The sequence below is a fragment of the Pogonomyrmex barbatus genome, unplaced genomic scaffold, assembly GCF_055798465.1.
Source record: "Pogonomyrmex barbatus isolate J1 unplaced genomic scaffold, ASM5579846v1 scaffold10, whole genome shotgun sequence".
NCBI lineage: Eukaryota > Metazoa > Arthropoda > Insecta > Hymenoptera > Formicidae > Pogonomyrmex > Pogonomyrmex barbatus.
The window spans coordinates 5474165-5489235 of record NW_028297099.1 but is presented as its reverse complement, the minus strand read 5'-3'; the positions used below and the strand labels follow the sequence as shown (position 1 = coordinate 5489235).

The window sequence follows — 15071 nt, the reverse complement described above, 5'->3', positions numbered from 1 at the left end:
AATAAATTTATCAAAGGCGCTGTTGGCAAGTGAACACGTGAAACGCTAATGATTTAGAGCGCGTCATTCGGCCGATTAATTTTAGGCCATAATTTCGACCGATCCGATTTTCGATTGTGAAATTCGACATAGTGACGGAGACCATGACTTACTGGTAGCCCGCATGTCGATTGCTCGACCTTAACACACTTTCCAGCAGCTGCATACATGCGCGAACGCTCCTCGAAATCGGCTGCAAGGACGAGTGCACCATCGCGTGAAAATGAGGATATAGAAAAAAGGCATTGGGATAAATATAATTAAAAAAATAATATTATACTATTATAATATACTATTATAATTATCTATCGCGGCAAAAATTGGATTTAGCACGGTGAAGTGAGATATAATTAGGTAAATGGATGATGTTAACAATGTCGTATATTATATTCTGTTTATTATTAATTTAACCGATATAAAAATATTAATTGCATTTTTTTCGTTGTTTCGAATGCGGCCCCTCGCACCCGGGACCCGGTTTCGCGCTTCATTACGTCCATATTTACGACGGGAATGTTGAAATCAATTTCCCATTCCCCAAGTTCGAATAAAACAGTTACGCGCGACGTGTGCATCTCTGTTTGAAGTACATTCGTATTTAACCGAAACGCAGTGAACATTCCATTCCCATTCGAATTGGAACACTGCAATAATACGTATATTGTTACGTTGCTGGTGTCTAGAATTAGTATCACATCGACGCTGCAAAATACTAAGCCATCGAGAGATTACCGTATCTTAAGCTTAAACGAGACAAACGCGGGCTAATGATTCAAGCGAGAAGAGCCATTCTCCGGTTTTTTTAAGGATAAATTCTCTTTTATTCGCTCACGAGAAGTCGAATAATTCCGTATATACCGAGATGTGACTTTCTGTACATATATTTCATCGCGGCGGACAAATCGTCGTTGTCCTCGTTCGGTGAATGTACAGTCGATGTATTATACGCTACGGTCACGCCATTGTAAATTGATGCCTCGTCATCCTCCGGATAACTGCGAAAAAACACATATTTTCAATTCGACGTTTCACCGCCGACGAGCGCCGCCGGATGGATCGAAACGTCGCGTGTGGTGCAATAACCGAGCGGATGCGGAACTGCAGATGGCATGTATTATAATCTGCCAGACGAGTATCTGATTCATATGCAAGAAGTAAATGCCTAAGTAGACACTTTGCGATGATAGACATTTAACGCTTTCGCAATTGGAGAATACGGGCAAGTGCCTGAATGCGGTTACGCCGTGTGTTCTTGCGAAAGTTCACTTAATCTTTGGAATAAATCGTTATATTTTGTGCACACACATTCCCAACGTGTCGCACTACAGCATACAGCGTACCACATTTCACCGAAACGACGCAATTAATTGCAATTGTCAAGTACGCGATCGAAAACATCAATGCTGGAACGAAACGCTGGAGAATATAATATTTTTAGAAAATTTTTTTACAAATAACCATTTTTCTGATGATATTTTCGATACTTTTATTATTTGTTTTATCTTTATACAAGTCCGTTGTCGTTCTTATTTTTATAAAATATTTGTTAGCCTAAAAAAAAAAAGATATTTTTTTCATTATATATCGGCAAAATTCGGATAACTGTTTCCCGATTAAAATATTTTTGAAAATATTGTTAAACCATGCGCTTTCATTCATCGGCCCTTTCAATTAATACATTGTTTATGCAATTCGATATGCAAACTCACTTTTTTTTCCGTTCGTTGCGGAACGACCGCAACAATACCGTGAGTTTGCCCAACGTGATAAACTTCCAAATTTACACAGGCGCGGTAGAATCTAGGGAAAGAGATAACGTTTGCTGGTATCTGACGCCGTAATATATACAATAAAATGTATTCCCGCAAACTGTCACGCGTTTGACAAACGCGAGAGACTCCGTAATATATTCAATATCTATATATACAAATATAAACGAGAGGATTATCGTCAAACGTCGGTTTGAATTGACGCGAAGTTACAACCACGACCGCGTAATTTATTCGTGAGCCGCATATATATTTGACGTATATCAGATTATTTTTCCATGACTTTTAGGAAAAAAAAAAGGAGATTAGTTTCTTGGGTGACGTAAGCATCATACGTAAATTCAACAGGAAACTTAGATCGGTAGATAGAAAAAAAAAAAAAAAGGAGGAAAAAGAAACACCGACGAGAACTAGAATCTTCTGGACGCGTCATCCTCGCTATCTACATAACGAGTGGAGGGAAATGCACCTACATATGTATATATGCGGACGAGGCAATTACGATATTTCTGGCACGGATGACTCAACATCTGCGTCGCACGTCGATGTCACCGGTACCAGTCTTGACGGAGACACTTATTTGTCACTGATTCATTCATGCCCTCCCTTTCCCCCTTCTTCGTCGGCGCGGAAAAACTAACACTGACTTTAAGAGAGCAAATACGACGAGAGATAATATTTTGAGGTGAAACGTTGTTTAAAAACGACTTTAACGGTGCAATGTCATCAAAAGTATACGTTTCTTCGAGAGCATAGTTTGTCCAGACGTAATTAAATAATTTTATCTTTTTAATCCCGTTTCAAAAATTTTAGCATCGACTATATCTCTGTATTTATATACGTATACTTTTCGCAATCTCGTATTTCTTAACGATGATCCATTGTCGCATTACTTTCTGCAGCTGCGCGAGAACTTTTGTATACGATGCTAGTTACCCTTAATCGACTCGGGCTTGAGCTTTTCAAAGGAGAATTACGAAGTTTAATCTCAAACTGCTTTGCGGTTAACGAGCTAATGCGTTTGTCAAATTGCAAACGTGTGACAGGTTACGATAGAAAAATTCCCATTATTATCTTTTCAAGAATCGATGTCTCTGATTTAAAAATGTGCCGTAGCAGCTTGTACAAAGTTTGTATATTGTATAAGCCTTACCTTATGTGTAAAGAGACCATAATTTTGCATTATTAAATGGATGCATTAGTGTATTTTACAGATATTTTTTAAATAGTACGCCAGGAAGTAATTTACTTATCTTTTATGTGATGACTTATAAAAATATAACACTCTTATTTTTTAAAGTTTAAATATATCTATTATTTTCAGATAAGGCTGAATAATTACGACTATCGGAAAAAGTTGCATGTTGTTACTTATTAAAAATTCACGGACACTAAAATATGCGAGGATTTAGCTGCCTGTAGATAATAAAATTTACATTATGGAAACGTAGGCTCGACAATGCGGCAACTAGATTCTCATCTGCATTTAAAAATTAAGATGCAGAAGTATCTCGAAGTATAATAAAAACACGTCTATATATCCCCAGTTGTGATGATTAAGATCTCCGTATCGCGAATAGCGATACATAAACGTCTTTTTTAATTTTCCTACTGTATCATTGTTACATTAAAGTATAAAAAGCGAATCTGCTAAAGAAACATGAATAATTAATGAAAACGTTTACGATTAGCTCATAGAAAAATGTGAGCTAGAACTAAAAACCAAGTCAAAGTGTAGGAAAGAAAATAAAAGATATTGAAAACTTTGTCACGACACAATTCTAACATATATCTTATCTTTTTTCATGAAAATTGCCGAAGGTAACATTTTAACGAGGACACACGAACAGCGAATAAGGTATAATGGCGGTATCTCCGTATCGCGATATTGTCGTTAAATTGAAGAAAATACGATAATTGTGCAAGGCTATAAGTCGGTTAATTATATAACGTGTAAAACACGATTTTACGTGGTATTTTTCGAATGATCGAGGAAGTTATTATCCCATCAGACTTGTTAGCCTTACGTCTTCTTTATAATTAAGACGGGCCGTCGGACGTCGCTGACGCGGTACGGAAAACCGTCTACGGAGTTCGGTGCTCGAGAATCCGCTCGATATAGAAAACTGAATGCGGAATTTAAATTATGCACTCTGCGTCTTCCGACGCGCCGTTAAATACATTTAGTCGATTGCTCGCGCACTTTACAGTGGCAAGAGTCCACGACGACGACGACGACGACGACGACGAGAACAGTCGCCTTTGGCTTGCTCCCGCGGCCATTATACCGGCTCTTCCGCATCATAAATTATAGCGGCCTGGTACACTCCGGCCGGAAGGATCGCAGGAAGCGGGCACGAAGCCGAAAACAACAGCGTGATCCACATTGCAATCGACCCGTGAAATGCATTTTCGCGAAATTATCAGCGGCCTGTGAATGAACACGGCGCGATGCGGCGCGCGACGCGACCGATCCGAAAATTCGTCCAAAATCCCGGCTATATCGGACATACGCAATTACTTTTAATCAAACTGTCTGTTGTTTGCAGGCCGCCGTGTGTCGGTGCGGTCACTGAACGCACGACTTAACGGCATTCGACCGGGCCTGGGCGTTTTCTCTCTCTCTCTCTCTCTCTCTCTCTCTCTCTCTCTCTCTCTCTCTCTCTCTCTCTCTTTTTCTCTCTTATTATTAACTCATCGCATATTTGTCCATTTGTGACTAATCGCATCGGCGAATAATAGCTGATGTAGTTATAGTCACGAGCGAAAATGCTCATTATTGTGATGATACTATGTAAAAAGATAGTTGTTTTTCAGCTATAGTCATAGATGTAAGCTGGAACATATCATTAAAAAACTAAGCTCGATAGTTTATTTTTATTTCAATGTCGTTTCAAATAATATCTGTGATTGATTTATAAAATTTTTTTAAGTATATATCTAAGACACAATTTTATATAAGAATTGATTCTATGAACATCGATTAAGAGTAGTTCTCCAAGAAATCTGAGTCAAAGAAAAACAAAGCAATTGTCCAAGTGTAACCAAAGATCAATGTTTCACGCTAATTCGTATTTTTTTTTGGAATTGTTACAATAATTTTTTAAAAATTCGATTATTTAAATACTTTTTCGCCTGAAAGGATTTGAAATAATATATAGCTAATTAAAATCTTTCAAACTGAATTAAATCTTTGAGTTAATTTTACATTGCAATTTTACATATCTAAGGTTAATATTGATGTATCTCTTATAGTTTTAGCTCTTTCATTTTTGCTTTAGCGTTAGATGATATTCACTAGGTAGCAACTATTGCAACGACACGGTAGTGTCGGAAATATATAGAACGATAATAGGTGCAAGGTTAAATTCATACGCGGTAGAGAGATGACAAAACGGACGTCGCATAATGCCACATTTATCTATTACAATGAATCGTCTGTGTCTATTCTTGCTCACGATTTTGCGCAGAACACATATGAATTGCATGTGCATGGAAAATCTATGAAAGATATTTCCTAACGAAGCAAAGAGTGCGTGTTCGTAGCTTATACTTTATTCGGGATGATGAAAAAAAAATATTTGAATTACATGATTCCAGCTATTCTTAGAAAACGAAATGATTACATAAATTCACAGCCTTGACGTAACCGATCACAAAGTTTGATTGTATATAATAAGAGAATAATATTTCATCCAATTATTACGTTTATTAACATAACGGTAAGAAAATTATAACTTTTCCGAATGTTGAAATATGGCGTTACAAAGACATAATTTTTATCTTTGTTAAACATATTTTATCTTTGTTATCAATTTTAATTTTAAAACGCAAATGTTCACAAGTATATTTTTAAGGGAAATTCTCATAAAAGCTTTACGACTTCTATTTACGTTTTTATATTTCAAAGCAATTTAAAGAAATATACTAGAAATGGAAATCTCTTGAAGGCTCTTGTTTAAGTGATATCTGTGATATATGAATTTTGCGCGAACGCAATTATTTTGAAATAATCTGTTACGTCCTCGCGGCTGTAAAAGTAACGAACGCTCATGTCTCAGGGTTAAGCATCTCGTCAGGCAAGTCTCGTCTGGTTCCGAAGTTTCTCGTCGGTTCGTGTAACATAGACTTCTTACGCGAAAGCGCGCAAGCATGGCAAGCGATATACCGATGCGTGCGTAAGGCGCCCCGCGTGTACACACAAGCTTGTTGTGAGACGCACGATAATTATCGTGTTCCGCTGCGCTGGTTCACCCGCCACCACCGCTGCGCCGTGCGGTTTCTGTAATAATAATAATCATAATCCGCATACAAGATACACACAAGAGAGCATACACACAGCTACACGCGCGCGTGAGATCGCGCATATACATGTGAACGCATATCACCTCGTTTACATCATGTGCGTGCGATAAGGATCCTCCATGCCAGCTATCGTCTCCTCTGACCCATTCTCGTTAAGATTATAAAATTTCTTCAGCATTTCAGTTCACAAAGGGAAATTGTTAGTCGCACTATTTATCTTCTCGCATATTTCTTTCTTTCTCGAGAAGTCTCGTGAGTAATGATTTTTCGAACTAATTGTAAGCCGACGACAAGCGCGATAACGGTCGCGGTGTTTACTGGGAACAAGAGTATTACTCACGACGGTTATGCAGCTCGCACTCGCATATATAATTATCAATACACGCGCAATTACTCGTCGGCTCGCGGGATCGCTATAAAGATCGGAGACACGATCGTTCGCGCATGTTGTACATTATTTATGCTTTGCTCCGACGCAAAATTATAAGGATTACCAATTACCAGGAAAAGCCGCAACGTGACTCAAAATCGCGCGCCGCGTCCAGCCCGCGATCATGTGGCACGCACCATGTGACCGGCGATCGACGCTCATTGGCGCGGCCGCGATCGGGGGATTGCATATAGCCACGGCACGGCAAAAGTCGCGGGGCAAAGTGTCGGTGTTTTCCGCGGGCCGGTCTGGCAAGTAACCTTGATCCCTTCGCGAGTCGTCGTCGTACGTGACAGCCGTCGTTCGGGTGGACCAGTTAGTGTCGATCGAGACATCGTCGAGGCAGCAAGCGATCAGTTTTTCGAGTTATCGACGTTCCCTGTGTGTGCGACAGGATGAAAACGTTCGTCCACGTTCTTTTCATTGCAGCGTGCCTCGTCGCGTGTGCACGCGGTTTTCCAGGTGAGTGCCTTCGAATCTCTCCTTCGAATTGACAAATTTTTTTTTTCTTCGCGCGTATGCAGATATAATTGCTGAAATTCCGCGGCGCGAAGTAGCGTCGATTTATCGTGGAGATTTTGAAACTTACACGTTGTGTTGCGTTTCCTATATTCGAAATATTTTATAAAATTCTTGCTAACTTTCCGATATATAATCAATTTTTTTAGTTTTAGTCTGGAATCGATTGTAGTGAACGGTGATTGTATTTCTTGGTTTAATTCTAGTTTCAAGAACAAAGAAATTATTCTACATTATTTCTAGCGAATATCAGTATTTTCTCGTTTAATTACTCTTTAATGCAAGTACATTTATGATTGAATCTGACTTAAGATAGTTTAGTTCAGAGATTGAATTTGAATTAAGATAGATTATGATTTAATTTTATAATTGCGATTAAATTTTGAAGTAAAGACACATATTAACATGCAGTTTTCATCAATTTAATATTTTAATTTTGTGTTAATATAATTACGAATATACCAATTTTAGTTTGTAATTGTCATTAAGCTATTGTTTAATCATTCCTTTAAGTTGATTTATCTGTAAAATTGAGTTATTAAAGTCAGATAATAAAATATTCCTTCATGTTGTGATCAGCTCTTTCGATTTTGAGGATAAAATGCGCAACTATGCGTCGAAATATTACGTTAAATCAATAAAAATACGTGATAAAAATAAATTGAGAAGTAATGTCAGCGAATTAATAACAATTATTTTCAATTTTACTTTGATCGAATTAGTAAATATTTTAGTTACTTATTAGTTATTTTAGTAACTTATTAGATTCAGATTCGCGCAACTTCAGATATGACTTCTTTTTAAATATAATCAGATGATATAAATAAATAATTGAGTAGATTACAAACAATTTTAGAGATAAATTAATTTTATTATTGTAATTTAAACGTTTTCATAAATAAATTATTGAACCTACCGAAAAGAGAGAGAGAAAGTGAGTTAGAATCTTCGTGCATTTCGAATCATAATTGCGATTGTAACCATGATAAAATGCAATCTACGTCTTCACGCTTATTTTTCATATATCCATTGAAGCTCCGACGTTTATTGCAGTTCCGTTCGTTGCGCATTGAGCGATTCTTTGGGATTATTTGCATTCGATTCACGACATTTATGCGTCGTTATAAGGCGAGGCGGTCGCCCAGACGGGCGAATATCTCGATTGAATGTCAGGTCACGAAGAAATCGTGGAAGCAGATAGCACGCTCGAACTACTTAAGGCTGTTGTTTACTCGATTATAACTCGATATGAAATTCACTTCCAGCATAGACTTTGCTAATTAGCATCGGCCCCGTTTTTGCGAGACGGGAACGGCAGGAAGCTCGTTTAATTGGAGCTGCTTCGTCCCCAAGATAATTGTCCAAGCGAATTCCCGTCGAACTGCAATTTATTCCTCTTGATTTTAATGTAACTTTATCTCTCGAGCCGACGTTTGTGTGTCTCAGTTGTTTCCAACCGTGCGGAAATCTTTACAAAAATAAGTCGACCTGGCTTTTCCGGCAAATTGCAAATTACGATCTCGTCGCTAATTTATCAAAATTCTTCTTTGTTGGAAATGAGAGTGTAATTATAATTACAATTTATATTCGTAAAAGTGATATATCCGATATATTGATTTTCGGATATAATAATTTCGAGTGTAATAACTTTTCGGGTATTGGGTATTGTAATTTTTTAAATAAACAATAGTCATTTGTATGAAACGAGTGTCGCTTATTTATGAAATTATTTATGAAATTGTTATTTTTATATACGTATTAATAAACTTTCATTTCGCTCTTGTTAACGTGTCTTTTTCGTGCAATGCATTTAGGAATGCGAACGTATTCGTTTTCGCATCTATTTAAAAAATGTCATTTATGATTTTTACGACGCGAACGACCCGGCGTCTAAAAGAGATTAACGAGTTTGCATTCGAATAATTGTACATGCATAAATGCATGCCGCGTTATTGCGGAGAGCAACATTTGTAAAACAGTCTCGGAACTTTGTGCATATTCGTTGAAGCACCAAATGATACGAATATTTTAACCGGTGGCATCGCGACGCGACATGCGTAGCGCCGCGGATACGTTGTGAATATAACTTGGAGCGGGTGAAACAACAATCAAAGCATTCAGAGATTGTTAACCATTATTGCAAAAGACACCGGAGAATTACGTATGAGCGATAGTTCAGCTCCGACGGAGAACTTTCGTAATTGTTGTATCATTAGTGGCCCGTTCGGCCGTGGCAGCGCGCACAGGCGGCGTACAATCATACAATTAAATTTCTTTCGCCACGAGCGAGCGTTACGCGTTCGTTATTACTTCGGTGAGGAGTATGACGCCTCAGGCGAGGTGTTTCTCCTAACGTGATGCACCTGCCAGTTTCCATGCCGCGGAATTTCGCCGCGCGTTACAACGCGCGGTCTCCGCCAGGAGAGAACGTCTGCTCTCATTACGCTCGCTGACAGCCAGGTGACAGCCGGATAATAATGTAATTTTTGAGACTTGCCGGGACGGCGACTTGCCAACAAGCTACGAAAATCGAGTTTCGGTGAGTTTCGATCGCGGTTCGGAGCTCGCCTCGTTCGTCTTGCATCCGGCAGGTAGGTCGCAGCTAGGAAAGGTGGCGGTTTGTAAGCATCAAACACAGCGCGAGTCCTGTCACGGCAGTGTATAAGCAGATTGCGCTTAATCCTATTAAGAATACATAATCGTCGCGCTCACTGCTGGGTAGTCGCGCGTCGCCTTTGAGGTAAGCCTGCGTAATCATCCGCAATCGTAAATCTCTTTCGTGCAACAAACATGACGTTTAGCACCGCATCGCGGGCGCGCGGCGCGCGACGGGCTCTCTGCTTCGCTCGGCCATTCTGCGGTTCGTTTGTGCGAATAATTGTTATACAAAAATCGATACGCGGTAATAATTGAATTTGCGAACGGTTCCGTCGGGCATTCATACCATGTGCATTCGTATAAAAGGAGATACGCGTATCCGCGCTCGTTAATGACCAATTATGTTTCATTACCCCATTACAAGGAGTTATCTAAGATGTCGATACGATTTCCACACAACTGCGATATATAATTTTTAAATTTTACAATACAAAGTTATATACATTTACTTTTCTTATATTAGAAAATTGATTAGATAATTTTATTTCTCGTTAAAATCGCAAATCAGCTTTCGTAACATCGGTGTCCCAACATGTGTTTCATCTCGTGTTACGTCAATCGATTGTATTAATAAGTATTTTATTCAGTACCGATGCGGGTTATCATCGTATATCATATCACGCGAGTAAATTCGCGCCCGCGGAAAAATGTGTCGCGTAAATCACTCAGTTCATTCGACGCCAATTACAGCGGGAAAAAAGTCGTGACTAATTACTTCCGACACCTCGTTCAGTCCCCGAGTATAGTTGCTTCACGTAGCGTCGCATGCGTCTATTGCGCAATCCGGTAATGTCATTCCTTCTTCCTATGTTCCGCATCGCGTTCGACGAGCCTCCTGTCGCCGACGACCTCCCTTTCACCCGCCCGCTTCACACGTGCAATTACGCCGTATTGCACGTGTATGTATCGGCGCTGCTCGCGCGCGTACAATGCGGATGCGTGACGTACACGATAGCGCAGCACGATTGCACGTCAAAGAGCAATAATGGATTCTGGTCACTTGGACACTTTTATGCCTTTTGTCGCCAAGAAATTCTTTCGTACGTTTTTGTAAACTTTTTAAGAACGATGCCAAAAGATCCAATAATTTATGGTAAAAACAATATATTTAAATGATTAGATTATATTATTTCGTTTTATATATTTCGTACGGAAAAAAGAATATTTTCGAAATTACAATGTTTCTATCGGGTGTCGTTATTACTCTCCGCTTTGCCTCGCGTGATTTCATACGTGGAGTGTCCTTGCGTGTCAGCAGCTTAGTTTGTTGTGTACCTCCGTATCTGGAGGCGAAGTGCTGCCGCGGATTATGACCAACTCATATTATTTTCCTGTCGCGAACAGCCTGACCCCGTTGACGTAGTGTTGGGCTTGCCTTGAGTGGCAGTGGCACTGCAGAATATACCTCCATTAAGTATGCAGCCTGCGTTCCGCCGTCGCCTTACGACCATTTAAATGAAAAAAAGATAGTCCGCCGTGAACGTTTTGTCGGAGCATCTTTTTTTTTTTGTTTCTTCTGACGTAGCTCCGAGGTCAATATCTTGATTGTGATTCTGCGCAATTAATTACATAAAGCAAAATCTACTCAGTAGACGTGTAAACCGATAACTCGTGATTCGTGATAATTGAAAATAACTGCCGTGATAATAACTTGATAATAAAAATAAATGCCACAAATTCAAGCCAACATTAATAAACGTATTAGAAAATAAAATTTATGAAATTATTTTCGTTTAATAATTTAAACGTTTTTCGTTTAATAATTGGTTGAATATATATTCTTTATTATTCGTATCTTTAAATGAATAATTTCAAAAGACTTGTGGATCACTGACACTGCATATTAAAGTATCGCCTGGCTACAATTTTTATCTCAGTTTTTTATTACATATCTTAATGTATTTTAACCATAATCAATAATATGATATCTTGTGATTTATTTTTCACGTTTCTAATAAACAAAAAAATCAAATAAATATCGCACCATTAAAATAGAAATATTTTAAAATACTATTTTAAAATACTAATTTTATTATACTATTAATAAATATATGTATGTAAGATTAAATATATATTACACGCACTTGCATTTAAATTTTCATTTAAGTATTATTCATAAAGTAAATTAGCTTTTACACATAAATTTTTTTTATTTGTACAAAAGGCTTCCTCGGAGCAATTTGTTATGGGATACTATGGAATAGGGCATCTTCTAGGCACACGACATAAGATGAAACGAGTATACATTTCAGGATTAAAGTAAAGCGCATCCTTAGCTTCAACTCGTGCACGACTTTTGTCCCAACAATGCATTTTACCACGCGCATTGTGTAATTCGCGTAAGCAACACGCTGTTAAAATAACATATACGAGTGCGCAACGCCTTGTCTTATATAATCCTTAGAGCATAATTACGATTTATATTAAAATCTGTTGAATGAAAAACAAAGATAAAAATATATCTATAAAGAAATTTAAATTTCTCGCTGAAAAAAAAAGAAATAATGTGCTGTCATGTTATGAAGAGAGGTTAATATTTTAAAATAGAATATATTGTGCAAGGAGAATCAATTTAATTATATATATTTGCGTGTGAAGGATAGATTTACATATATTTATTGGTCGTTGACATCGCACTGGGTATAATATCGACATTGGACCTTGCTTAAAAGCACGAACTCGCGATGCCATGGCCGTTATAATGATTTAACGGCGTCGTTTAATGCAACATATATCGTCGCGATCATGCATATGTGTGAAAGGAACGCCGCCGTTAAACATCACGCATAAAAGTCTTTACTGGCAGGTAATTTGCCTATCGCCACTTGCTGCACATGCGCGGCAATGGAACGGCAGATAATAAAAAACAGTATACGGGCGTAGTTTTCGAATCAAGCAAATCATCTTGCGCATTCACACAAAACGCAAGCTGTTTTAAAAAGAAAGATATTCCTTAACGTTGCAACTCTGCCTACAAAATTTATACCGGTGAAGTATTTTTTCCTTTAGTATTAAAAAGCTTGACTATCATAGATTATAAAAAAAAATTTTTTTTAATTTTATTTTTTGTAGTAGTACATTACACGAACGCACACATATGAAATTTTTAGAATACTAAATTCATAATTCTACGCATTTAAAATGTACAAGAGACAAGAGTCATGAGAGCAACGCATTACGTTGACGGTATCTCCGCATTAAATTTACATTCGCCTGATTTGTTATTCGGAGCAATTTTAAACGTGCATTTTCGCTGTTTTCTTCCACTTCTCTCTCTCTATAATTGTACATAATAAAAGTATTTTGACTCGAACTAATATTGTTGTATGTATTGTGTGTTTTTGTGTGATCTAATATTTTATACAGTAAAAGTCAAGAATGTTCTTAAGTCGTTCAAATAACGACGAGCGAACTTAATGAGACGTAAAAACTTTTCAATTAAATAAAATCAAATAAAACTTTGTATGCAAAACTTTTCATATTAACGCTTTCGCGAGAAGCAAGAAAAGGAAGTCCCGAGAAATGATTATGAAAAAGAGGAATTCACGTCAATATTCAGGAAACGATAAAATAGAAGTTTACAACTATACGTCTACATATTTAACTTTTGCCATTATCATTTGCGACTGCTAATAATTATTATAATGTGTAAACACATTTACATATGTGTAAACACATTTTCACGTCACAAACTTTACGGAACACGGAAATTTTTATAAATGAGTTAATATTAGATACTAAGTATCTTTTTAGTATTTTTATCATCAAGTTTTTTTTATATTACATAACATACATATCAACTACACACAACTTCTAGTTATTCGTTATTCTAGAACTGACTGAAATGTCTTATCGGAATTAAAGCGATAAAGCGACATTGAAAAAATACACATTCATAAGTAAAAATAGAAGTCATGGTTATCGAGAAGTAGCGTAAAAGACATAATGCGCAGCACACAAAACATATCGTGCCGTAACCATTCTTGTTGGCATAAAGAATTATGGGATGGTCGTTCGGTCAGTCGGCAGACAATCCAATTACCCGTAAGTCGCGAAGCCATAAACCGATTCTTGCGATGGTGGTAGCGGAGAATGATAGAGTAATTATGAATAGGTGAGTGCATATCGGACACGGACATCGAAATCGGATCTGCCGGGTGGAAATTCGTTTGAAACCAATCATTAGCGCTTCCCTCGCTCGCTCGCTCGCTCGCTTTTTGTCGTATATCGCTTCGCCGTAATCGCTGCCTTTTCGAAAATCTAATAATGAAGATAACGAATATTCCTCCGAAACAAATTGCAATTCAATCTCGCGTCTCGGCGAATCTGTCGGGAGCAAAAGTCAACGCACCATTGATTTTCAGCGTGGCGAACGTGATCCCCGGGAAGAGTTACGGTAATTTCAAGGGAGAAACGAAATATTCGATTGGTAGGCGAAGGAAAGGAATTTTCGTCCAATTTTGAAAAATCAATCACTTTAAAAGTGAAAGTTTTTGTACATCAGCAGTATCTTTGTATTGCAAATAACATGACGTGGCGTGAGAATCGAAGATAAGACATGTACGTCACGATTGCGCAATTATATTTATCGGTCAGAAAATGAGCATGGATCAGGACAGGACAATACTAACATTTTGAAGAACAAAGAAGAGAACAACTTGTTAAATAAATCATCTAGAGAAGAAGATTAATGGAGTTTCCAGCTCAATATAGGGATACGCAAGATAACGGGAATGGCACAGAACTTTTTTTTCCTTCTTTCTTTCTTTTTTTTTTGATATATATCCCTTATATTTCCCTTGGAATCATGTTACATACATTAGTTACGCGAGAAATGACGCATTTGGCAGACATGAAAAAATGAAAACTGTCTGTATGTTTTCGAACGCGCGATCTCGACATTTTCATGTTAATAAGTATGTTGCATATACGAACGACATGAGTGTAACGGTGACTAATTAGCAACAAGCTGATTGTGTACTTAAAAATTCTTAGAAAAAGTAGTCATACAGGAAATGAAGTCTTTGTTCCCTGATAAATGAAACGAAAGATGATAGATAAAACGCATATCGTTTGAAACTGAAATGGGAGAATGTGTATGCATCGTTAGCAGTTTGTTTCTCATTGTATCTCTTCGCATATTTTAAACTGCTGAGTGATATGGATGTATAAGAAAAAAAATAGCACGTATTACCTTTTAAATTATTAAAGGTCATGATGAATAAAAAAGTTAGTTACTAAATAAGACATATAATATTTATAATAATTTTAAATATTAAGAAACGATTTAAAAAAGATATATATAAATAATTTAATTAATTATTTTCAATTATTTATTTAAAAAAGTACGA

General features: G+C 37.3%; 1 protein-coding gene and 1 long non-coding RNA gene across 3 annotated transcripts in view; one reads left to right on the top strand and one right to left on the bottom strand.

Annotated features, from left to right (window-relative positions):
* Nucleotides 1-2226: 2226 nt before the first annotated feature.
* Nucleotides 2227-6622, bottom strand: LOC105432573 (uncharacterized). The gene is made up of 2 exons (XR_968408.3): nt 6197-6622; nt 2227-6090 (listed from the first exon to the last, which is right to left on the bottom strand). It is a non-coding gene; the product is annotated as an uncharacterized LOC105432573 (long non-coding RNA).
* Nucleotides 6623-6748: 126 nt separating this feature from the next.
* LOC105432574 (virus-induced RNA 1) overlaps nt 6749-15071 on the top strand; it is a 28866-nt gene continuing 20543 nt past the window's right edge. The window contains exon 1 of one of the 2 annotated variants that reach the window (XM_011647432.3): nt 6749-7005. In XM_011647432.3, the coding sequence (XP_011645734.3) occupies nt 6939-7005 (67 nt within the window). In that variant the 5' untranslated portion in view covers nt 6749-6938. The remainder of the gene's footprint in view (nt 7006-15071) is intronic. The other variant, XM_089070615.1, reaches the window with a different exon arrangement.